The sequence below is a fragment of the Colletotrichum acutatum genome, assembly GCF_030867785.1.
Source record: "Colletotrichum acutatum strain CBS 112980 chromosome Unknown BDZ83scaffold_105, whole genome shotgun sequence".
NCBI classification, from domain to species: domain Eukaryota; kingdom Fungi; phylum Ascomycota; class Sordariomycetes; order Glomerellales; family Glomerellaceae; genus Colletotrichum; species Colletotrichum acutatum.
In genome coordinates this window covers 104,970-127,528 of record NW_026849099.1, presented here as the reverse complement: position 1 = coordinate 127,528, position 22,559 = coordinate 104,970, and the positions used below count along the sequence as shown (strand labels likewise).

Here is a 22,559-nt window from a genome sequence, read left to right as displayed (position 1 = left end):
GGTATAAGCTTGCTTACAAGTGGAGGCACGAAGTGAACGGTAGACACATCTCCTTGGATTTTGAAGATACAGAATCCTCGAGCACGATGAAGATAAATGATCGCTTACCATGCAGAATCTTCTTCCCAGAGAAAAGCCTCGTTCTCCACCACTTCCTCTGAAACCTCTGATTAGTTCAAATATTCAGAGAGGTTGAGGATTAAGAAGGTATCGCAAAGCCACCCCCACCATCCACAGCCACAACCCAAAATTTACCCCGCCAGCGCCACACAAATCAGCACAGAAAAAGGAAAGAAAAAGAAAAGGTTTTCAAGCCGCGGTGCTCCAACAACAAAAAGGCTAAACTCGGTAAAAATGCAAAAAGGACAGACTTTCACCTGATATAATGACAAGAGTGGGATTCGAACCCACGCCAATTACTTGACTAGCACCTGAAGCTAGCGCCTTAGACCGCTCGGCCATCTTGCCTTGACGAATTGTTGTCAGATTTCCCCTGGGGAAGGCTGAAGTTGCGTGGGTGCATGAGTGGGTGGGCAGGAGGGAGTGGGGTGCGAGTGTCATGCGTGGGCGTTCATCCTAGTTAGGTAGGTGGGTGGCCCTTTGGAAGGTGTTGAAGACGTTGGATTTTCGTGGGCCAAATCACTGAGGGAAAACGGGTTTCGCTAACATGTGGCACGAGCGTTTTTGTTTTTGGGGAAGTGAGTTTTTCAATTGGAATTGGCACCCGGCCGGGTTCAGTGCCGATCTCCGGACCCCGCTTCGCCGTTGGATCGGACCAAACTCCGACGTCCTTGGCACCTAGTTGACAACGTGTGACTACCTGAGAATATTGAAGTTGGTTGCTGAGATTAATCATTTGATAATTAGGCTTCATTGATGTCACGTGGCTACAGTCACATGGCCATTCTTGCACTGGAGAGTTTCAAAAACAGCGCCGGTAGTGGCGGTGGTACCTTGACGGAAGATTTCAACCTCGCAGCCGTGAAGATGAGGTTGGACAGCGACGGAAGCCCACCGGAGGCTAGTTCTCTCCAAATCTGGCTTCATGTTCTTGTTTCATTGTATCCGCGCTGCGCGAGAGCTGGCTGTCAATGTCCACGCAGCTATGCTAAACCTTGGAACACCCTAAAAGACTTTGATCAAACCTCTCAAGTATGTGATGAAGACCGGACCCGCTTCATCGCATGGTTTTAATTCTCAAAGAAAGGGTCATGGAAACAAATATGTTCTATTTGCGTTGCTTTCCAAGGCCTCAGGGTGCGATCACCACACTGAAGCTTCTACCCGCGTTATGTCAAATCGGAAAGCGCGCTTGTTCAACACGTGAAATCAGTCTGGGCCACAGTCTGGGCCAAGTTGAGTCATGAGCATCATGTAGGAAACACATAAGGTGACGGTGGGAGATGATTCTGCACTGTAGCGAACACACGACTCATTATATTTCAGGCTGTTCCAAGCATAGGTTCAGCTCAATCTGTCACCGGTGAAAGCTGTTCTCTCATTCCTTTCAGTGAATCAATGCAATCAAGGGAATGGCCATGGATAATGTGTATATACTCTCCAGAACTTGTCTTATCGCACTTAATCTCCTCACCGTTGATGGCTGCGGAAGTACCGATGCGATCGGTTCTAAAGAATGGATGATTATCCTGCAAGGTTGATCCTGAGACTTCTCACCCATGATACTCCTAAACCTCATAACAGCAAGCCTCGATCTGCCACTCCTACATGTAAGGTACTTCTACGCATATATTGAGTGACGAATAATTGACGAACGGCGGTCAAGCAAACTTGGAGCAAGTGGTCTCTTACTTTTTTTTGTTTTGTTTTGAAACAGTTTTCACCTCAGCCAGCTATCGTATGGACGATACGGCGCAATCCTAGAGCGAGCGGGCTTCAACGTCTTCTCCCTCCAGTATCCACCACGATTGCGGGGCGTTCTGGTGCACTGTTATTCCAGTGATACGAATTCAAGTCCTGATATCCTCGTGTCACACTGCCACATCGATGCGGAAGGTCTAGACTTGTACCACGCCTGCTACAAGGGCATGGAGTGCTTTAAGACAACCTGATCATCTGCCAAGCTAATACAGGCCTGGGCTGCCTCATTCGTCTCACCGTAGATACCGTGAATGAAAGGGCACATCCAGGAGGAGGACTGTCTACAATAGAAGGGGCACTTCTCTACGGCTAGATACCGCCGCAATCTTCTCAGAGGTAGATTATGGTGTGTCGTGAAATAGGAAACTATCGAACAGTCCTATTTCAGACAAACGAAGATTCGGCTTTTACACTGGGGATGGGTGTAGATATGTTCGACATGGTACTATGAACAACAAACTATACAGCCATATTGAAAGCCAAGACTCTCAACTGAAAAACAGTACGCAGGCATACGTATCTTGGGAGTAGAGACGACTCAGGTTACTTATGCCTAAAGAAACTATCCTTCTGGTAGCTAGGACGTAAAATTCTTCACTTGCAAAAGGAACTCGATACACAGCATTGGAGAAACGCTCTTGCGTACCGAGGTATAGAGTTGAATACCGGCATGAACGAAGGAACCCAGGTCTGATATTATTCATCGATGCTGATGCCAGCGTACCAGCCATATGAACGGGTCATCGTCATGTTCTCGATGCCACTGTCAGATTTTAGGTTAGGTAGACCAAGCTGAGTATATGAGCATGTAAGCAAACAATATAATTCAAGTCACCAGCAACCGTTCTATGGGATGTAGACAGCTTCGTCACCAAGGAAGTTTCCAACTTTCACCGATTAGGTACCTCGCGATCTACCCTAAAAGAAGCGCGAATAGTGAGAAAAACATGCCTTGTTCCTGCTATCACGAAAGGAACAGTTTGACACGTAATCACACGTCCGCGGTGATTCAATCCCATCCACAGAAGACACGTCTAGCCTCCAAACCCGTTAGGACGTTCTCAGCGTTTGTGAGAGAATTATCTCTGTTGTCCTTTCCCCTACGTATATATACCCCCCCCCCCAGTGCACCCCAAGCATCGCCCACATAAGATCGAAACCAGCCATTGTTTCGGACTCGGGGCAGAACCCGCCATGGAACGAAAGGAAAGTGGCTCTGGTGCGAAGTCCTATGTTGGCACAAACGCAGCTTTGCTTTGCATATCTATCACTTGAAAGACAAGCCATCAACTCTTATTCAAGCACTTTACCACCCTTCGTCTCCTAGATATACGCACCCAGATACACATGAACCAACAGCCAGAGACCAAAAAGGCCCCGTGGAACCAGCGCTTTTAATGCCACGGCATCAATTCTAAAGTCTGGTCCCAGGCTCAGGCTGGATCCCTGCCTCATCGCCAGCAGCAACGTGCAACAACAAGTACAACAAGCCGCCGGCTATGCGATCTTTGGCTCTTCCTCTTCTTCTTCCTCTCGGGACATCACATTTATATACCTGCCCCACTCGCCTATTAAAGTCTCTGTCTATCAAAATTTTAGCCAATGCCCATACATCTAATTCTGAAGACTAGAACCCAAAAGATGAAGGGCCAAACTACAAACTCAGAGGGGGGAAGAATCGTATCCGAAGCTACCGCAATAGTACGAGGTGGATGAGTAAAGACCTAAACGCATCAACTCACTGGATTACATTCAGATTCTCCGTCGCTGAACTGCTGGGAAGTTTCCCTCTTCGCCATCTATCAAACATCCACAAGCTCACTTTTCCCTCCCATCGACACGTACTCATATTCATCCAATCACAAAAGGCACCAAACGTCGTCGTCTCAATCGCAATCAACACTTTATCTAACATTATATCTACGATAGCGTGCGCCTTCACTGCCATCATCCTAAGTTAACCATGTCGGACTCGCACAGCGCCTCAACCACTGTTTGATAGTGGGCCACTGCCAAACATATCATATCGCTCATCTTTTCTTCTTCGCCTTCCTCATGGGGGCTTGCCATCCATCTTCTAGTGATTGTTGTGGCTTCTATCTACAAAGGGGTGCTTCGTTCCAATTCGTTTGTCCGTTCCAAGGCTTCCGTATTTTACCGTCTTTTTCTTTTTGGTGTAACCTCCCTTCATCGCGCCAAGCCCGGAGGTGCTTTTTCCATCCAACTATATAAAGTCGGTCTGCTATTTATATACCGCCCGTGTTCAAAAGCCGACGACAAGGGGGGTTGGCAACTTTTCGCGCGTCAAAGCATTCGTCGCGCGCATTAAAAGTATAACTGTCTTCGAAAATTCCGCTTCCGAGCGGATCTCGGCGGCAACTGCGGCAGGACCGGTCTCGTTGTCCACCATTCATGATCCTCAGGAGTAGGCGTCGTCTCATCTTCACTGTCCGGCTCGGCCGCAGCGCTTTCCTACTGGGCCGCAGCGCTAGCCAGCTCGTTAAGCTTTCCTCGCTCCTCCTCGGTGAGCATGCCGTACCATTCCTGGAAGTTGGCCACGTTCTCGCGCGCCGCGCGCATAAAGAACTCGGTCAGGTACGCCTGCGTCTCGTCGTCGCGTTGGCGGGCACCCGAGCCTTCGATGAAGGACATCAGATCCGCCTTGGTGCCGCCCAGGCTAAGGTCGAGCGTCTCGGGCTCATCCTCCCATCCATCGTCTTCATTCTCCTCATCGGCGAACTCTGCTGCGGCGGCTACTGCTGCGGCATTTGCGGCGGCGTTGGCTCCAGACGCGGAAAGAAGCTCCTCGATGAGGACCTTGAGAATCTTCAAGGAGGCAGGAATGACGGTGTATTGGTCAGGGTCTGCTTGTGATGTTAGTAATCAGACGGCCATCCTTCACAGCAGTTTACCCACTGGCTTTGGCGCGTGAGCGCGTCATAATTCTGCCATCGTTGTTGCTGTTCACGATGAGGTCGCCTTTGACCATTGTCTGGGCGAGACGGGGATCGTTCAGAGAGTAAAGCTTGGACAAAGCAATAACACTGCAGAAAGTCAGTACTGGTTTACAAGGCTGGGCCTTGGGGTGCTTACTTTTGACGAATCTCATCGTAGCCTGCAAAGCTGACTGAGTTCTCAAGCCACTTGCTCAAAACGACCTGCAAACCGGTGTTTCCATGGATCTGGATCTGACTGAGGAATTCGACTACATCACTAGCGCCGACGAGGGACAGACGAGCAAAGACAAGGATCAGAGACTGGATGAAAGGAGCTGCCTCAGCAGACGCCAATCTGGTAGCAACAGCTTGCAACAGCTGAGGCAGAAAGGGGCCAAGACGCTCCTGTCCGGCCTTCTCGACGAGCTCTGCTGCGAGTCCACCAACCTCGGAAGCAGAGTTGTCCTCGACAGAAGGTCCCAACAAGCGGTCAATGATATGGAGGCAGACTTCCAGACCCGAGCGGTTGTTCTCGTCGTGCCAGCCAAAGACTTGGTGGTGGTCATGCATCAGGAGGTACTTGACGGACTCGGCACCGGGGCGGAGGACCTCGCCCTCGTTTGATTCCATCAACAGACGGTTCAGCTTAGGAAGCGTGGCGGCGACGAAACCAGCAGGCAGGGGCTCGGAGCCGTGCTCGACAAGCGCGGTAAGCAATTCGGTGGCAACGGTGACGAGAGGATCGTCCTGGGTGACGTTGGCGGTGTTGAAGGCCGCAGTAAGCGTGGGCAGAATCTTGGCGCAGAGCGCAGTGTACGAAGCGGTATCGGATAGGGCGCGAACGATCTCCTCAAAGGCCTCGCAAATCAACATGGTAGCCTGGAAGTTGGAGGCGCCAAGTTTGGCAACCATGAAGAGAAGGTCGACAGAAGGAACATCCTGGGAGAGGACAATTCTGGTGTCCATGTTGATGGCAGCACGCAGAGACTCAGCGAGGGTAACGAGGAGCTCGTCGGCATCCTCCATCTCCTCAGGGTCCTTGTTCTGCATGTACTGCGCAATGGCGTTGATGATGGGAACTTGGCGGTCAGCCGCGACCCTGCCGGAGCGGATGAAGCCCTCGACGGCCTTGATGCAGGCGACCTGAACAACTTCGGACTCTTCGGAGGTGATGCATTGGATGATGCGGTCGAAGAGAGCAGGAGGAGTCTGGAAACCACGGGCAAGGGTGCCTCCAACGAGGTAGCCTCGGGCTCTCAGGAGGGGCTGCTCGTTTTGGTTGACAGCGTAATCGACCAGGCCCAGGTAGGCCTCAGACAACGCCTCGGGGATGGGCTTCTCCATATCCTGGAAGTCGCTCAGGAGCATGTTGAAAAGGTAAAGTGACGCCTCCTGGCTTCTCCACGTGGACCCATCGCCGGGGAAAAGAGTCTTGGTGTAGCCAAACAGGCCCTCGACTGCCTTTTCGCTATACCACTCGCCAAGCTTGATGAGCAAGTCGCCGGATGCCGTGCGCGCAGTGTAGTTTGCCGTAACGCTGGTCTCCTCGGCAAGGTACAGAGAGCAGTCAATATCCCATAGCTCCTCCTCCTCGCGGCTGATGCGAGAGTATCCGACAACCATCTTCATGACGTCGACCATCCAGGGGGTCTCCCCTGCCGAAGCGTGGGCAGACAGCTGGGCCTCAAGCTCGGCCTGGACGGGCGGCGCGCGGAAGCACTGGTTGAGGAAGTCGAGCTCCTCGAGAATCAAAAAGTCCAGAGTGTACGGCAGGCTGTCCGAGTCCTCGAGACGGCCCTGGGCCTCGTGTCCTATGTAGAGGTCCTCATGGGGCTTCTGCAAGAGGGAGAGCTCCTCCCAGACGGCAGTAAACAGGCTCGTGCTGTGCGGCAGGAGCAGGTGCGGGAAGACAGACTTGACCTTCAATAGAGTCTTGACCACCTGCAGCTTGAGTGCAATAATGTGGTTCCAGCTCGGGGGCTGGCCGTTGCTGGTGAGCTCGCCAGCGGCTTCGGGGAGGCGGGACTTGAGCACCTGGGCGAAAAAGGGGTACCAGTCCTTGAGCGCCTCCTCGGCAAAGCCCCTGACTTCCTTCATATGGTCCTCCTTGACGATATCCATGAGGTCGAAACACGATCGGAAGACGGAGATGGCGAGGGCGCGCAGGTTGGGTTTCCGGTTCTCGTTGAGGGCGACTTCGGTGACAGCCTTGACAATATCCCGCGCCATGGTGAAGAATTGGTCCTCACTCAAGCTCTCATCAATAATGTCGCCCAGGACTCGCAGGGCGCCGTGAAGTTGAACGTCGGTGCTTGTGGGAATGACGCCCAGGACGGTGGGCAGTAGGCTGGGCCATCGCTCGGGGAAGTCGGCGGACGCAATCTTGCCGATAGCATAGCTAGAGATGGGGGGAAAGGCACAAGTTAGCAAGGCGGTTGTTCTCTATTGGGGGTGTCCTGTAGACGACGATTTGGGACCGAGATGCTTCGGGCGACGTCGAATTGGGAACTCCTAGGCAGAGACGAGCGCACCACCATACCTAGCAGCAACCTTGACAGGCCTCTTGTCCTCATCGCTGAGGGCAATCTCGAGCAGAGTATTCCGCAGCTGCTCGCGTGACGCATCAGAGATGTCGACGGGGGGCTCAGCAAAGTCCCTGTCCTCTGGGTTCCAGTTCTTCTCGATAAAGAGGCGCAGAGTGCTGAGGGCGGCCTGGCGGATTGCCACGTCGATGGAGTTGTGGTTGGCAATGTTGGCCAGCGAGGTAGGGAAGGCCGGGTTCGCGCGAGCGTGCTTGAGCTCGATCTCGGCCTGTTGGCGGGGACCCTGATCGGAGCTCTGGGTGTTGGCCAGCAGCGAAACCAGCTGGTCCTCCATATTGGGCGCGGTTTCGAGGGTTCGTGACTGTATGTGTGTATGTGTTATAACCTGTGGTTCACACGCTCTTGAGTATGATGGTTGCGACGGTTGGGAGCGACGTGGGTGTGTCCGTCGTTGGACTGCGTCGGGGTTCTCGTTGTGGATTGTATGCGCCGGGTCGGTGGTATTTCGTCCCCAGGGTATTCGGAGGCGAGGAAGGAGGCAGGTGAAATGCTTAGCGCGACCCCCACGGGATATTGTCCAGGAAGGAGAGAATGAAGAAAGAGAGGTGCGGTGTAGAGCAGGGGGCCTGTGGCTGACTCAACCTAAGAAAGACGGGTTAGGGAAGGGAAGGCGGTGGGTTCGGGGAAAGAGACTAAAAAGTGGTGGTCGTGAGGAAGAGTGGACTCCGTGGGTTATGTGAGAGTGTGAGGAAGGAGAGGTGTCTTGGGAGTTTGTGTGTGTGTGTGTGTGTGTGCGATGGCGGGCGGTGGTGGCGGTGGTGGTGGTTCTCTGGTGATGTTTCTCACTTTCTTTTTGGCGGGGTGGTTTGGTTTACCGTTTACCTTAGCTAGACGCGCGAGTGGAGTCTTGGGACGTGCCACAGCCCACTTGCACGTTTCTTGGGCATTCTCACAGGCCAGACGTTTCTACAAAGTATCCGTACGTCCAGGGCAGTAGAGGTCCAGGGTGCCTGCCTTTGGAGGGGTTGTTTACAGGTACTTGGCGCAAAGTACCTCCTCACAGGGTCACATAGGCACGAATACCTAGGTAGAAGGAAACAAGTTGCGAGAGCAGGGCAGTCAGCCAGCAGCAGACGGAACAGCCCACCATTGAAACAAAACCCCCCCGACCAGCGCCAGAGCCAACGCCGCACCTCTTGCTCGCTACTACTAGTGCAAACCGGTGCCCGCAACAAGAGGGAGGCACCCGACGGAGAGAGAGAACTTGGAAGGAGGGGTTCGCTCGGCAATTTTCAGCGTGGCAGGCACCACACCACACTACAAGATACCTTCCCATGGAACCATTCTTGCAACTTCCAAGTGCAAAAAAACACAGGTAAACATGACAAGGGAGGTGCACGGGCCGTCTTGCGCCTTTAGCAAACCCTACTTTCCCCAATTCGAGCAGTGCTTAGGTAATTACACAGTAAGGAGGTACTAACATGCCTCGAAATATCCCAATTCTTCACGAGGGATGCCACTACGTACCTAAAATGCACTCTAGGGAAGGTAGCGCGGGGTCGGACCGCAATGTAAAAAGGTGTCTTTAGTCGGAGGTCTGGGCGGTGTACCGCGTGTGGCTTTCTTTGTACCCAAGCATTCGCTACCTACCTAATTACACCGGGCATCTCAGCTTATGGCATTCAGCCAGCCCAATGTCTTGAAAGTGAGGTAGACGGAAATGAAACAAGAAACATTTGTTCACCGTCTTCCGATCCGTACCCTTGGGACAACGGATGGTACGACGGTGGAAGAAAGGGTCCATCCTCTCAGCCCAAAGGACGATTCCACCCTAAGCTTGGGCTTCACGGCATTAGATTTGCCAAGAATCATCATCTCCCCCCTGACTTGCCAAGAGGGCGTCACTTCTCACATTTCCACCCCTCAATCCTCACTCCTCACTCAATGCTCACAACTATTTTTCATCTTGATGCTTTCGATTCAACCCAGTCGATCCGGGATACGCACACGCACACCTCTCTCTCTGTCTCTCTCAGTACCTACAACGTCTAGACCGTCACAGACCTCTATTCCCCTCCACACACCAACCAGAAAAAGAGAACATCCCACATCCCACATTCCGGTCTTTCATTCAATCCCATTCAACCCATCCGCCAATCCGCCCAAAGCCCAAGAGTCCAGTGTCCCTATTCCATCCCATTCCATTCAATCCCCATCCCCATCCCTATCCTGTCCGTTATCTACTCCGTCCCATCTTGCCTTGTCTGCCTAATGCCCACCTGCCTGCTCAGACGCAACTAGACGGATGTAAAAGAAAAAGAAAAATAGAGGTCCGCATCAGAAACCCGTCTCTCCAGCCTATTCTCGAATGCCGGACCTCTTTTTGCAGATACCAGTAAATCAGACCGGTAAGTAAATTGTAGTAGTGGTACACCCCGTACCTGTTGAAAAACCATGGACTCGCTCGCAACGCAACTAATCCGCAAAACATAACGCCGCAAGCCCCCGTCCAGTCTTATACACACACACGCATTTTCTCTGTACCATGAAGTACCGCATCGCAATTCCGGCACCAATTTTGAGCTCGGTCATATGTTTCTTCAGTCGGCACCCTTCATGACCGTCCGCAGACTGACAATCTCCCTCTTCAATCGCGCGTTCTCCTTCTTCACCCTCGCCGTCTCCTCGCTGTGCTCGCGTAGGCTTCGAATGAGCTCTTCCTTGTCTTCTCGGCCCTTGCCCTTGAGCGCCTTGACAATCTTGCCCAGCTCGCTGTTGAACTTTTCGTACATGAGCTCATTCTCGGCCGTCGACTCTCGGTATAGCTGGTCAATGCTTTTGACCTTCGTCTCGGATGCTCTCAGCGTGCTCTCCATGTCACGCTGGATCGCCGTCTGTCGGTCCGTCAGCTCCGACATCATTGTCGGGATCCGTTCCTCGAGCGTCTTGACTGAAGCTGTCAACTTGCGCAGGTCTAGCGTGTTGGTGCGACCACCGAGACCAGAGTTGACTCGTGACATCTCTTCGGCAATCTTGGACAGCTCCGACTGAAGTGATGCGTCGACATCCTCAACCGCCTTCTTCTCGGTCTGTAGCCGCTCCCGAAGTTTCTGCGGCGACTGCAGGCGGAGCTTGCCGCTTCCTGGTGGCTTGCCAGGACTCGTAGATGGTCTGGGGATCGAGTCGGTTGATTGAGAGACTGGACCTATGGGGCGAGTCGGTCTGAGTGTAGGGATATTAGAAGTGGACAAGCCTCTAGCATGTCCCTTTGGTGTGCGGCTGGGAGTGTTTTCACGATCTGGGGCTGCTGGCGGTGACGAGAATAGTGCTTCAGGCGACATGGGGTTCTCCTTTTGGCGCGGTGAGATCATGCGAGGAGACCGCAAGCTCTGGGATGTCGGGCTTATCGGTATCCTAGACGGCGAGGGTATCCGGGGCGTTGAGTTGAACTTTTCTGATGTTTGCTTATTTATGCGCAACGGCATCATCGCTTCCTCAATCTTTTCTCTGGGATCCGTGATCGTCGCCGCCTCCATAAGGCTTCGCAGATCAGATAGAGAGCTCCGCCGCTTCTTCTTTGATGACTTAACAGGAGGCGTTGACTCGACGTCGGGCTCTCCGATCGTCTCCAGGCGCATGTCGGGTCGTTGCGAGCTGCTCGGTCTGGGAAGCTCGTCAAAAGCACCAGCAATTGGTGGTCTGTCCCTGGAGCCGGGTCTTCTCAGCTTGTTAGGCCCCGGTTGTGTTCCCGAGTCGATTGACCTTGCCCGTGACGATGTCATCTTGGATAGACTAGAACTCGAGGCTGCATCTGCAGAGGCAGGGTGTCGACCGTGTTTGCTGAGCGTGCGCCAGACGGAAGGCCGCTCTGAGTCGTTTTTGCTGTTCTGCCGCAGCAACGTGTCGAAACCGAATTTGCGTCTGATTGAAGACGTATTTGAAGTCAACGATCCCGAGTGCGACTTGCCGCTACGAGAGTTCATAGACTCGAAGGCTTGTTGAACAGTCAGGTTAACGCCGAAACCGGCATCGTCAAAGATTCTATCGCAGTCTTCGACAAGGCGGTCCAGCAAGTTGATGTAGGCTTGCGCTGTACCATCCGAGACAAGAAGTTCTGCAAACGATACCGTCAGGATGCCTCTATCTCCATCATTGCCACAGCCATCAAGCAAGTCGGCAAGCAACTTGATCAGAGCCGTGAAAGCCCTTTGGTTTTGTGGTGCCATCTCCTTGAAGATGAAGTTGACAAAGTCGGCAAAGTTTCCTGGCACCTGTCGGTTCATGCGCTCCAGCAACGTATCCAGGGTCTGCTTCGTCATAATCGGGCCCATCTGTTCGCCCCAAGCGATGCGAATGAACTTTTCAAAGGCAACAAAGATGACATCCGCGCTACACTCAGACGAGGCGTCGAGGTCAAACGGACTCTCAATCAGCCGGTTGTAGAGATCATTGACCAGGAGCTCGTCGGCAAGGGATCGATTCAGCAGCATCCGCCCGATGATACTACCTTTGCGGGCTTGAAGACTGGCGACGTATCCTGTAAAGGTCTGTTCGAGCCGTACCAGGGGGTTCTCGGGGCGATCATCGCCGCCCATCTTGATCCCGTCTTTGCCCCTGGCCGAGCCGTAGATGGAACCTGCTTCGCTATTTGCTCGCGAAACCGGTGGAGGGAACACATTCGTCACAGGTGTTCTGCTGTGCTTCGGTGGGCTGTGTGCTTCAGTATTGGTAGAGCCACCCCAGATGCTGGAGAAGAGTCCCTTGACGGGGGACGAAGCAAGGAACGATCTCGTCTTTTCTGCCCTCGTCATGAGCGGCAGGCCTTTAAGGATCTTGGTGTAGTATGACACCAACGCGGGTGCGAGTCGCATGTTTGACACGCTGTACTGGGTGCCCAGCAGTTGGATTACTGTACCTTATGTTAGCGTCTCACTTTCTTCTTGCAGATATGCACCATCTTACTTCGTCGTGTGAGCGTTGGCAAAAAGTCGTCCAACACCACATCGTCTGTGAACTGTTTGCCGTTCAAGCCAGCGGTCACCATCTTGACTTTCTTCAGGTCGCCGCTGTTGACGTTGACCGTGATTTCGACGCCGTAGTGTCCAATCGGCGCACCCTTGGTGCCCTTCTCGTGGTCAATGACGATGCGAATGGGCGCAGGCTCCCGCCGGCCATCAATGAGCTGGTCGGCGCCCTCCTGGAAGACGGCAGCGAAGAAACCGAGGTTGTTGTCCGACATTCTGATAGACCGAAGCGTCCAAGAAGGGTCCTCGCGCTCCTTTTCCGAGAATCGACCCTCCACACGGGCCTTTACAATATCTTCCGTCCACTTTGACGCTCTCGTAAAGGTCTCCTCCAGCAAGAAGCACCGCGACGTGACAGCGGTGCCCGTCACCCACTCTCCTGCATGCGCTCCCTTCATCTCCTGGGTTGAAGTCATCCAAATAAGTCTGCCATCTGTTGACTCTGTGAAGCGCACGTCTGCCAAGTTATGCCAGCCTGTGAATGCAAGCTCGTAAGATGGCTGACCACCGGCTGCATTCGTCATTGACAGGAGAAGACCGGCCGCTGAAGGCTTGTCGATTTCGCGCAATAGGTCTTTGCCAGTCATTGGCTTGGGTCCCAACTTTTTCAAAATGACCAGGCAATCTGAAAACAAGACGAAGATCCCAGCACGCTCCGCCGCCTCTGGAGGATCAAGCACACGGTAGGGTGCAGGGAGCTCCACAAAGTCAGCTGCGAGGATGAGTCTTCCTTGAGGCTCGAGGTCGAGGGGCCAACTCTCAACCATGTTGCGCAGGCGATTTGTCACTTGCGGCTTATCTGGGATAGGCTCGTCCATGGAGCAGATGTTTGTAATGATGTCGCGGGCTTTGAGCATTGATTGCAGCGCCGGATGTGTCATGGGAAGACAGCTCACAATCTGGTCGATGAGCAGACTGTATCGGGGAAGACGCTGAACAGGTTCGATGAGAATTGAGCGAACGGTCTGCTCGCCCGTTTGCAGAACCCGTTGGCGGAAGCTCGACTGCTGATCCAGGAACGAATTGAGAAGCGTGGGGAAGTGCTGGCTGGCGCGAATGTACTCCTGGTAGCAATCTGTGAACTTTGGGAACCACTCGAGGAACACCCTCGCGATCGCCAGTGCGCCTGTAGGATCCTTCATCTTGGACGGCGACCCCAGCCTGGATCCCGTCAGTGCAACCGTCGTCACCTCCATGTCCCTGACGGCCTCCTCCTCGGTGTCGTCCATAATCTTGCGCAGCTCCTCCATGAAGGCAGAGTTGACCTGTAATATCCTATCCGCCGACCTAGGGAAAAGCTTCTCGAGCTCTTCTTCAGAGGGGCTCAGGCTGCTTGGGTCGCGCTGTTTCGCAGATTGTCTAAAGTCGTCGGCGATGTGCTTCACCAGCTCATTCAGCTTCAGCACGTATCTCTCCTCAGTGTCGACCAGCTCCCCAAGCTTCATTCTCAGATCCACCTTTTGATCCTTGGAGAAGGACTTGCTACGATTCAGCGATGTCGGCTTAGAAGGCGCCCGCCGTAATCTGGAGGTGGGGAGGAAGAGAGGCTCGCCAAGCAGCTTCACCAGTGATGTGTATCCTCCATATTGCCGTAGAGTCGGGTCAAGGAACTCGTCGTCATCCTCGGGCGCATCGTCGAGATCTTCGGGTTGCAGCGGTACAATGGAGCCGGGAGGCAGGACAAAGTCGACGTCCACGTTGCTCAGGTGTTGGGCCTGCAGGGCGGTCTGTAACGTCTCAAGAACTTCGACGGTGTTTTCGCTCTTGATCATGTTCTTGGCGAGGTCAGCGGCGTGCTGCTCGCCAAAGAGGGCCGGCCCACTCCCCGGGCGGCGCCCCCTTGTGGTCGGATATGTGTTCTTGAGGTGGTTCTTGACGACCTCGGGCAGCTCTTGGAAGTACTTGTACAAGCCAAAGGCGAGGCCTCGGTAGATCTCGTCGCCTTGCCATTCGCGCGGCAGGTGGTTGACGACGGCATAGAAGGGCGAGTTGGGTTGGATGGTCAGGCGCGGGAACGACTGGTAGCCGGCGGGGCTGTAGACGTGGATCTGAACGCGGGAGCTGTTGAGGGTGTAGTTGGCGGTAGTAGAGGCGCCATGGAAGATGAGCACAGGCAGGTGTCCGAGGAGGGGATCGGAGGCATGGTATAGAGTGAGCTGCTCTGCGGACAGAGCCAGCTCCTCGGTGACACGAACCATTGTCGGGGCTGGCGATGCGGTCGATCGGTCGGTCGGTCGCGTGGGCTCGTTCAATGGGCCAAGGTCATTGCTGACTGGGCGCTGACCGAAACACGCAGTGCAAAGGAAAGTAAAGAGCCGTCAGGGGGGTATGAAGTCGGCAAACGAGTGTATCGGTGTTCGGTGTGCTGTGGCCTGTGGTGTGTGGGTGTAGTGTGTGTATCGACCGCGTCAGGCGCAAGGTGGTGGTGGTTGAGCTGAGTCGAGTGGCGGTCGAGTCGATGACTGAAGGCCAAGGGTAGCAACGGGCGTTCGCAATGCGACAGTCGACAAAATGGAAATAAGGCTTTCGACGTGCCGGCAAAGGGAAGAAAAAAAGAATCAGGGGGTAAAGAGCGTGAGGAAAAAAGTTGGCAAATTGCCAGGTTGGCTAGCGCGACCAAAGCTGGACAGATGAAGATTGCAGGCGCAGCGATAATTATCGTGTGGTGGGAGTGGTGGTGGTGGTGGTGTCGGTGTCGGTGTGAGTTGGCTGGCGTTGAGCGCAGCCGGGGTCGAGTCGAGTCCGTGGGTTTAGTTGACCTTGGACTTGGAGACAGCAGCGGCCAGCAACGGGGGTCCTCAGCAACAACAGCAGCAACGGAGTCCAGGTAAGTATACAGCGACAGCGACAGCAGCTGTGGGTATCCGTAAGATAGTTAAGGTAGGCAATGTAAAGTAAGGTCAGGTAAGGTAAGGTAGCAGTGTATGGAGGTTAAGGCCTGGATGCACTGGGCTGGGCTGGGCGGTCTGTGGTCCGTGGGGCGCTGTATGCTGTGTGTGTTGTTGTTTGTTGTGATTGCGATGGAGCTGCATGCAAGAGAGGTGAAGCCCAACCCAAGGTTGATGGAGTGTAATCCCGTAAGGCAGAGGGGTCCTGGTCAGGTCAGGATTAGGGAAAAGGCTCCATCAATGATTAAACAGCAGCACCGCAACAATGAGATCCTGGCTCAATCTGGCTGCCCTCTCTGGCAACTTTGTTGAACCCTTTGTTGATCCTCAACTTCTGAAGCAGGCCAACGACGCAGTGAAACAAGGAAACCAGCCTCTTGTCTTCCGTCAGCTTTCTAGTGGTTGTGTTCTTTTTATTTTTCTGCTGACTAGGGTTTTCTTGGGCTGGCTTCCCTCTGTGCCTCTTCACCGACACTCCCATGCAAATGCAAGTAAGTGGACGAGAACAAAGAGGGTTAGAGATGTGACGGGGGGAAGAGAGCGGGAGAGGGAGGATGACGAAAACGCCAGACAAGGGGAGGGAATTAAGCGACGAACGCCTCAGTCCTGGACTCGGGCTAGACCTCTTTACCTTGTCGATGGGAGAACACAATGATAATTCGAAGATCTCTAGGGACAACAGTACATCAACAAACCAGATAATAATATCCAGACTAAAAAGTCAAAAAAAAGAAAAGTGTCCTAGACGACGGAATAAACACCCACTATTGACTGGGAGTCGCGTGCTATGCCGACCGCCTTGGATCTATTGGCTGACTTTAATCAAGATAGGTACCTACCTACTTATTATACTGTCTACATCTTCAATGTACCAAAATGCATCTTACCGCAAGTCCGAGTAATAGAGAAATTTGTTTCCATCAATTGCTTCTGTGACTGGATGCTCACAAACAGGAAAATGCAGCTGCACGTCGGCAGCTCCAAGTGTAGGCAGGTTCGGGCTTTCAGCATCGCATCGCTCCTCCCCTCTCTCGCTTTCGCCCAGTCTGGGCAATCAACATAGAAAAAAAGTGGCCTCGAAACGTCAACATCAACAGATCCAACGCGCCCCGCCCATCGCCCACGACGCGTCCACTCAGAGCTGTCAAAAAGTGCATTCAGGTTCCCCACCCGTAACCTTGCCGGACCAGCAACAGCCGCACTAAAACAGAGCACTCGGGCCCACGGTACGTGCTCTGTACAAGTATCGAAAAAGCTCGGATACTCAATTCTGCCCAATCATGCATCTTTCGATCTCTCAGCCCCACTAGATCCCCTGCCAGAATCGATGCAGCCAATGACAGGAGCTCCCCACGAACCCCTCCTCCTTCCTCCCATGAATCCCATCGCATGCCGTCCAATCTAATCGGCTCTCCGTCCCAAAATCTCCAAAAGACGTCTCTTTTCCCACCCCGCACCGATTACGCGACTGCTGATTCGATCTCACAACCTCATATCAAAGTTTCACCGGGCTTCCACATCTTACTCCTTCAACAACGTCGTATTTCCCATAGATCAAAGACAATACCTCCGAGTCAAGCACTATATCTCGATAGATAAAAACATGTCTACCCAAGACCCCGGTATCCCCTTGACCCATGCCCCAGACGCCAGAGGCTACAAGCTCATCGAGCTGCCCCCCGACCTAGAGGCCCTGCTCACTGCCGAAGATGCTCCGGTGTAAGTCAACCCCCCAGCCGTACCTCAGTCCACCCACTCTGAGCCTCAATTACGACATCTCACTTCACCTCACCTCACCTTACTTAAACCACACTCCCCTTCTCCGTGTCTCGCATTCACCTTCGCCGTATAATCATTCCCTTTACATGCATTCCCTCATCTACAATCCACGTCACCTCTCTTACTCACTCACACACCCACTAACACACAACAGCATAACCCTTACCTCAACCCCAACAACAGCCCTCCTCAAAACCCCAGACAAAACCTACAAACTCCTTCAGAAAAACACATCAAACTCCCTCATCCTCCTCGCCTCTCACTCCGCCGCACCCTCAGCAGACTCCTCGGACGACAGTATCCCCGTCGCCGGCCTGGCCGCCATCGCCACTATCCACGAAACTGTTGAGCTCGTCGCCCAGACCGAGCCGCAGACGATATCAAATCTCAAAAACACTGGCAGCAAGGGGAAATGGCACGAGAAATTTGGTCGGGGGCGGTAGAATTCTTGAACATACACACACTTACACTTACACGCGCGCATCATATATCTCACTAATCAATGCTTCGCGATTCACACAAGACCTGGTGAACTCTTTGCTTTTTAATTACCTGGAGCGTGGGATGCTTCATAGTTCACACACCCTCCTTTCACATTCGATGTATCTGCTTCTCAAAAAGAACCATGACTTATTGATAGGAGACTTCATTGATGGTATCTCAAATGATGTATACCATGCTGGCATGGCACTCGCTTCCACCCTCCTCCCCCCCACATGAATGCCTCGATGAATGCTAGGATAATGAGATGGAGATGCCCTCCAACGCCGTGCTCAAATGTCATCCGATAACCACCCTGATGGGAAACCGCCTGAAAAGTAAAGTAACAAGCAAGGAAAACGCAAGATAACAAGCTCGTATCCTGCTTTCCACGAACCAAACAAGACGACGCTTTCTCCTTCCTGTGATGTGGTAACGACCACCCAATAATACTGGCCTCCCATCGCTTCGTCGTCGTGTAAGAAAAATGTGTAAGAGTAGAAATAGAAAGAACTCCGGAAGACGGCAATCAGTCCATCTTGATAGGATGATCTCTGCTTCCTCCGGGAATACCATTCGCCCTGCCACGCTGAAGGGCAAGGTGTCGTCGAAGTGCGTGACCTGCATCTATAGCCCGTTGGGTTGCTCGACTCACGGGTGCCGGGTTATGAGCTTGGGGTCTGTCTCGATTCGTGATGCTGGCCACATATTGTGCGAGTCCGCCATTGGGGCCGGCCACCAATTGAGCTGCAGTCAAATTGGTCCTGGCCTGCTGCGCGGGCTCTTCAGGTCGTTGCGGTTGACCTCCGGGAACATCCAGTTTCTGCCACATGGCTTCGCGTTCCAGTCGAGTCAAGAATTGCTGAGGCGGATGCTCGGCCTGCTGCGGTGCTTGTTGCTCCCCGGCCTTCACATCAATGTTCTGTCTCGCCCGGATGTCGGGAGGCCGCTGCACATTCCTATCGCGTAACTTCTGCCTCTTCAACTCTCTAGGTTCTCCGTACTCTGGACCCCATCCCTCTTCAAAACCCAACTGGTTAGGATCATTGAGTCTGGCCTGGTCGGGTGGCGCGATGGCCGGCACTACTTGTTTCACAGGCTGAGGAGCGATCATCGGCGGGTGAGGCGCAAGCATCGGCACTGCTTGGGCTGCGGGCTGGCAAAGCACGCGAGGCGGGTTAGGATTATAAACCACCGCTGGCCAACCCTGTTGAACCGCCGCCGGCGGTGGTACTTGGAATGGTTGCAAGTAGGGGATTCCGGGATGTTGTGCATTCGGGAAAGCGACTCCAATGATTGGGCGGTAATGCTGACCGAGCATCAAGTTGGGATTATGGCCCTGAGGGTATTGAGCATGTACCGGGCCCCTTTGCAACTGCTGATTCGCGACTCCAGCAGCAATACCTTCCGGCGGAACCATCGCATGAGCCTGTGGCTGTGGCATCATCGGCTGAGGTTGAAACGGCCCTACCGCGTTGGCGAGAGGCATGCCAACAACTGGATTCATCCCGGGTTGGACGTTCTGGGCCTGAGGATTTTGCGGTGGAAGTTGTTGCCAGTAGGCAGCCCGCAGTTCGGGGGGGTTCTTGGAGACCGCCGATGCCGGTTCTCCCGAGTTGACCTTGAGAAGGTCTTCCTTTGCCTTCATCGAGGGGTGTCGCTCGAGAATATCCTGACGGGCTTTTGCCTCGGCCTGTTGCACTTCCTCATTGTGCCGTGTGTTGACGTCGTCAAAGAGGGGACAATTGCCCTTCTGTCCACCTCTTGCCTGGTCGTCAAAGTGGGCATAGTCGCATGACTTGGAACAAACGTAACACTGGACGTTCCTACATCCACGCTTTGTACAGGTCATCTTGTTGCACCCTGATTCTTTGACAAAAGCCATGCCACCTGCGTCGTGTTAGATGTCAGTATCAGGTGCAGTCTAAGCAATTGTCTTGGCTCAGTCGCCAAGCAAGCAAGCAAGCAAGGATACTCACACTTGTTGCATTTGCGGATGAGCGCACTGGACATGGCCTCCTCAATTTGACGCCGAGCACCTTCTGCGCTGTCCCCAGCAGCTTCTTCACAGGTTCTGGGTATATGGGTCTCTTCTCTGCAAAGCCGGCAGCTTACCACCTGGCAGTCGGGATTCTCGCACTTGAACTCCTTGTTGATGTCGACCGGTGGGTACTCGGCGGCATAAGGGCAGAAAGGACAGGTCTCCAGGCCGTCAATGTCAGCCATGCGGAGATTAGCCTCGGATTCGATGCGATCTAGGGCTTGATTGAGTTGATCATTGATGAACTTGGCGCGTTCTTTGTGAGCAAATCCAGCATCGCATCCATCTGTGGAAATGCAGGTAATCTCATACTTTGAGAGGCCAACCACCGTTTCAGCGTTGCGGCGTGCACATTCGACACAGAAGAACTTGAAAGGGTCAGCAATAGTCTGGAAGAATGGAGTGTCATAAGCTCACATGGTTCCCATTCTCGCAACAAACCATACGATTGAGAGCAAACTCGCTATAACAGCAGCCACAGTCCGCAACAGTGCCAGTCACCTTTGCCTCCGCAAAATTGGCAGCTTCTCTGGCAGCCTCGAGTTTAGCTGCATCGAGCCTGGTACGGGTCACATTCAGCACTCGACGGGCGGCCACCAGTTCTTCCAAAACTCTCTTTTCGTCGTGAGTCGCCGTTCTGAGAAGTTGATCCAATTTCTCACCCTCGAATATACGATCCGATGGTGGGGTTGGTCTCTTCTTGAATGCAAAGCCGTAAGGGAGACCTTCTCGCACACCGTTCTTCAGATCCTCGACAGCTTTATCTATGGCAAGGTACGTAGGCAGCAATTTGCACTCATTGTCGTAAAAGATCTTCATGACGGACTTCTGGAGAACTTGATGGAAATCATGCTTCAAAATCTCCTCTCTACGTCAAGTGTCAGCCTTATCTATATATTGAGCATATCGCAACAAGGTAGTAGCCATTCTGATGGCCTTGACCGTGGAAGCTGGGCTAGGGAAAGGAACGAACTAGACTTACGACCTGTAGACGTAATGTCCTTTCTTTTCCCGCTCTCGATCAGGGTTAGCATAGAGGCGGAGGATGTTTTCCTTCTCATCATCTTCAGCCGGTCCTTCACGTTTCCGCTTAAGACTTTTCTGGCGGGATGCTTTGGGGTACGATCCGTCTTTCTCGGCAGAACCCAAAATGGTGTCGATGGTTTGGTCGGCGTTATGGTTGGCCTTGGCGGCTGTCTTCTCCAAGTACTGAAGGCATATGTCTGGGAAGACGCTGAGGACTGTAGCCGCACAGGCGTCCTTGTTGTAGTTAACTTGCTCCATTACTGCGCTAGGAGGCTCTTTCAACCGGTGATGTATCACAAGTCCATGAGCGAGAACAGTTTTGACGTGTTGCGCGAGCCTTGGCAGAAATCTAGAACTCCTTCGGGCAACAATGTTGTTTGGGGCGCGAGCGATTGGTTGATGCGCCTGGACTCTTGGAAGTCGACTACGTTTTCCATGATCAGCAACATTTCCACTTTGACAGCACTTGCTCAGCAAGGCAAACATGATAGGCAAGCTGGAAAAGCAGCGTTGAAATTGTATCAAAATCCGGCCCAGTAGTCTCATCGTAGAGTAATGAACACAATGTTACAACACAGCCGAACAAACAGGAATCTTTTTGGTAAACGTGAGCCCGCCGATGGAGGCGCATGAAGAGTAATAGACGGAAACGAGAAATGAGTTCAACACACTTGCGTTGAATATCGGAAGCCACTCACACCTCGCCTGCGAAATTTCTCGGTGCGCTCGCCGACAAAGCTTGTAAATGAGTCCCCGGGGACGGATTGGGTCGAGTAGGAAGGAAGGTTCAGGGTAAATGAGCAACCAAAGAGGCTATTCGTGAAGAATAATACAAAATGGAAGCGCCACCAAGCCTCGAAATGAAAAGGAGAAGAAAACATGACAACAAAGTGCATCGTACTTACCTGCGGGACGAAGGTGTCACTGCGGACCTTTTTGTCTTGGATTTGCCTCCTTGATGCGCAACGAAGAAGGTGCGAGTGATCTAATGTTGATGGTCTGACCGAGACTCTGGAAGCGCGTGATGTTCGGAGGGAAATCGATATTCGCCGTAGGAGGTGAGGTGGTGAAATATGGGATTGCGCCGAGTAATGAGACGGGAGGTGGGAGGCGGGAGGTGGAAAGGTCAAAAGACGGGAGGGTTGGAGGTGAGAGAGAGGCGGGACCGGATCGAGGTGGGTGGTGAGATGCCGTCCTTGACGTCCTTGACGATAGGCGGTACGGGCAAGACCAGACCGTCGTGCCTTGCGCCTTCCCGAGGACCCTTTTGGTTCCAAAGATCTCTGTTTTTTTTCTTCTTCCCCTTCCTTCTCTCTGTATCTCTTTTACTTGGCCTCTCTTCTGTTTTTGCCTTCCGCAGGCGATGTTCTCAACACCTGTGTGCATGGGGCTTATGAAAATAAATAGATAAACTTCACCTCAGGATGTTCCAATTTTGAAGAAAACAGTAACCTGGAGCCTCGCAGCCTTCCAAACGGCCTTCACCTTCTCGTCTGCCTACCAACAAAATCCTCACCGTCGTTCGACAGCTTGGGAATCGCCTGACTCCGTCTGACCGGACGATTTTACCCCTCGCTCCCGGTGCGCCTCGCCTTGCCGCACCAGGGGTTCCGTTTTTTCGCTGTCTTACCTCACCTAATCGTATTTTCTAGACTTTCCGATTTAGCCCTGTCGCTGAGTTATAAGGCTTCGATAAAACGGTGACACGCAACTTGGCGCCCACGAAGTTGCGACTCGCATTGCCAGTCAAGGTGAAAGCGGGCATGAGGTGACGTTGGGAAAATCATCTGGACCTGACTTAAACCGATCGGTGGATCGTCAGATGGCCCCGGGAAGTTGGACAGCACCCCGGCCCTCTCGTTAGCGCAAATCTTCCGCAGGGGAGGTCCCAGGAGGTGGCTCGAACGGGTGCGCATTCCCATGCCGAAGGTGTCATTGGGTGCCTCTTGTCTCACTTATTG

The 22,559-nt window shown here is 53.2% G+C and overlaps 5 protein-coding genes and 1 non-coding gene across 6 annotated transcripts; 1 reads left to right on the top strand and 5 right to left on the bottom strand.

Moving 5' to 3' along the window:
• Positions 1–386: 386 nt before the first annotated feature.
• On the bottom strand, positions 387–468 carry BDZ83DRAFT_t239. The gene has a single exon. It is a non-coding gene; the product is annotated as a tRNA-Leu (tRNA).
• A 3,885-nt stretch (positions 469–4,353) lies between these two features.
• Positions 4,354–8,170, bottom strand: BDZ83DRAFT_707024 (importin-beta domain-containing protein; the record flags this gene model as incomplete). The annotated part of the gene is made up of 4 exons (XM_060511538.1): positions 7,357–8,170; positions 4,975–7,215; positions 4,798–4,925; positions 4,354–4,748 (listed from the first exon to the last, which is right to left on the bottom strand). Exons 1-4 carry the CDS (start codon positions 7,692–7,694, stop codon positions 4,354–4,356), a joined length of 3,102 nt encoding a protein of 1,033 aa, XP_060361046.1. The 5' UTR covers positions 7,695–8,170.
• Positions 8,171–9,960: 1,790 nt separating this feature from the next.
• On the bottom strand, positions 9,961–14,582 carry BDZ83DRAFT_755642 (RhoGEF domain-containing protein; the record flags this gene model as incomplete). Its single annotated transcript, XM_060514642.1, has 2 exons — positions 9,961–12,269; positions 12,323–14,582. The coding sequence occupies 2 exons, from the start codon at positions 14,580–14,582 to the stop codon at positions 9,961–9,963; spliced, it is 4,569 nt and encodes a 1,522-aa protein (XP_060361045.1).
• Positions 14,583–16,875: 2,293 nt separating this feature from the next.
• Positions 16,876–17,494, top strand: BDZ83DRAFT_755641 (uncharacterized protein; the record flags this gene model as incomplete). Its single annotated transcript, XM_060514641.1, has 2 exons — positions 16,876–16,991; positions 17,206–17,494. 2 exons carry the CDS (start codon positions 16,876–16,878, stop codon positions 17,492–17,494), a joined length of 405 nt encoding a protein of 134 aa, XP_060361044.1.
• Positions 17,495–19,302: 1,808 nt separating this feature from the next.
• Positions 19,303–20,094, bottom strand: BDZ83DRAFT_538758 (uncharacterized protein; the record flags this gene model as incomplete). Its single annotated transcript, XM_060503380.1, has 3 exons — positions 19,303–19,421; positions 19,511–19,940; positions 19,990–20,094. Coding segments are annotated over 3 exons (654 nt in total), but the record flags the coding sequence as incomplete, so codon positions are not given.
• A 1,234-nt stretch (positions 20,095–21,328) lies between these two features.
• Positions 21,329–22,130, bottom strand: BDZ83DRAFT_23130 (uncharacterized protein). Its single transcript, XM_060501810.1, has one exon. The coding sequence runs from the start codon at positions 21,982–21,984 to the stop codon at positions 21,520–21,522; it is 465 nt and encodes a 154-aa protein (XP_060361042.1). The 5' UTR covers positions 21,985–22,130; the 3' UTR covers positions 21,329–21,519.
• Between the last annotated feature and the right edge of the window lie 429 nt (positions 22,131–22,559).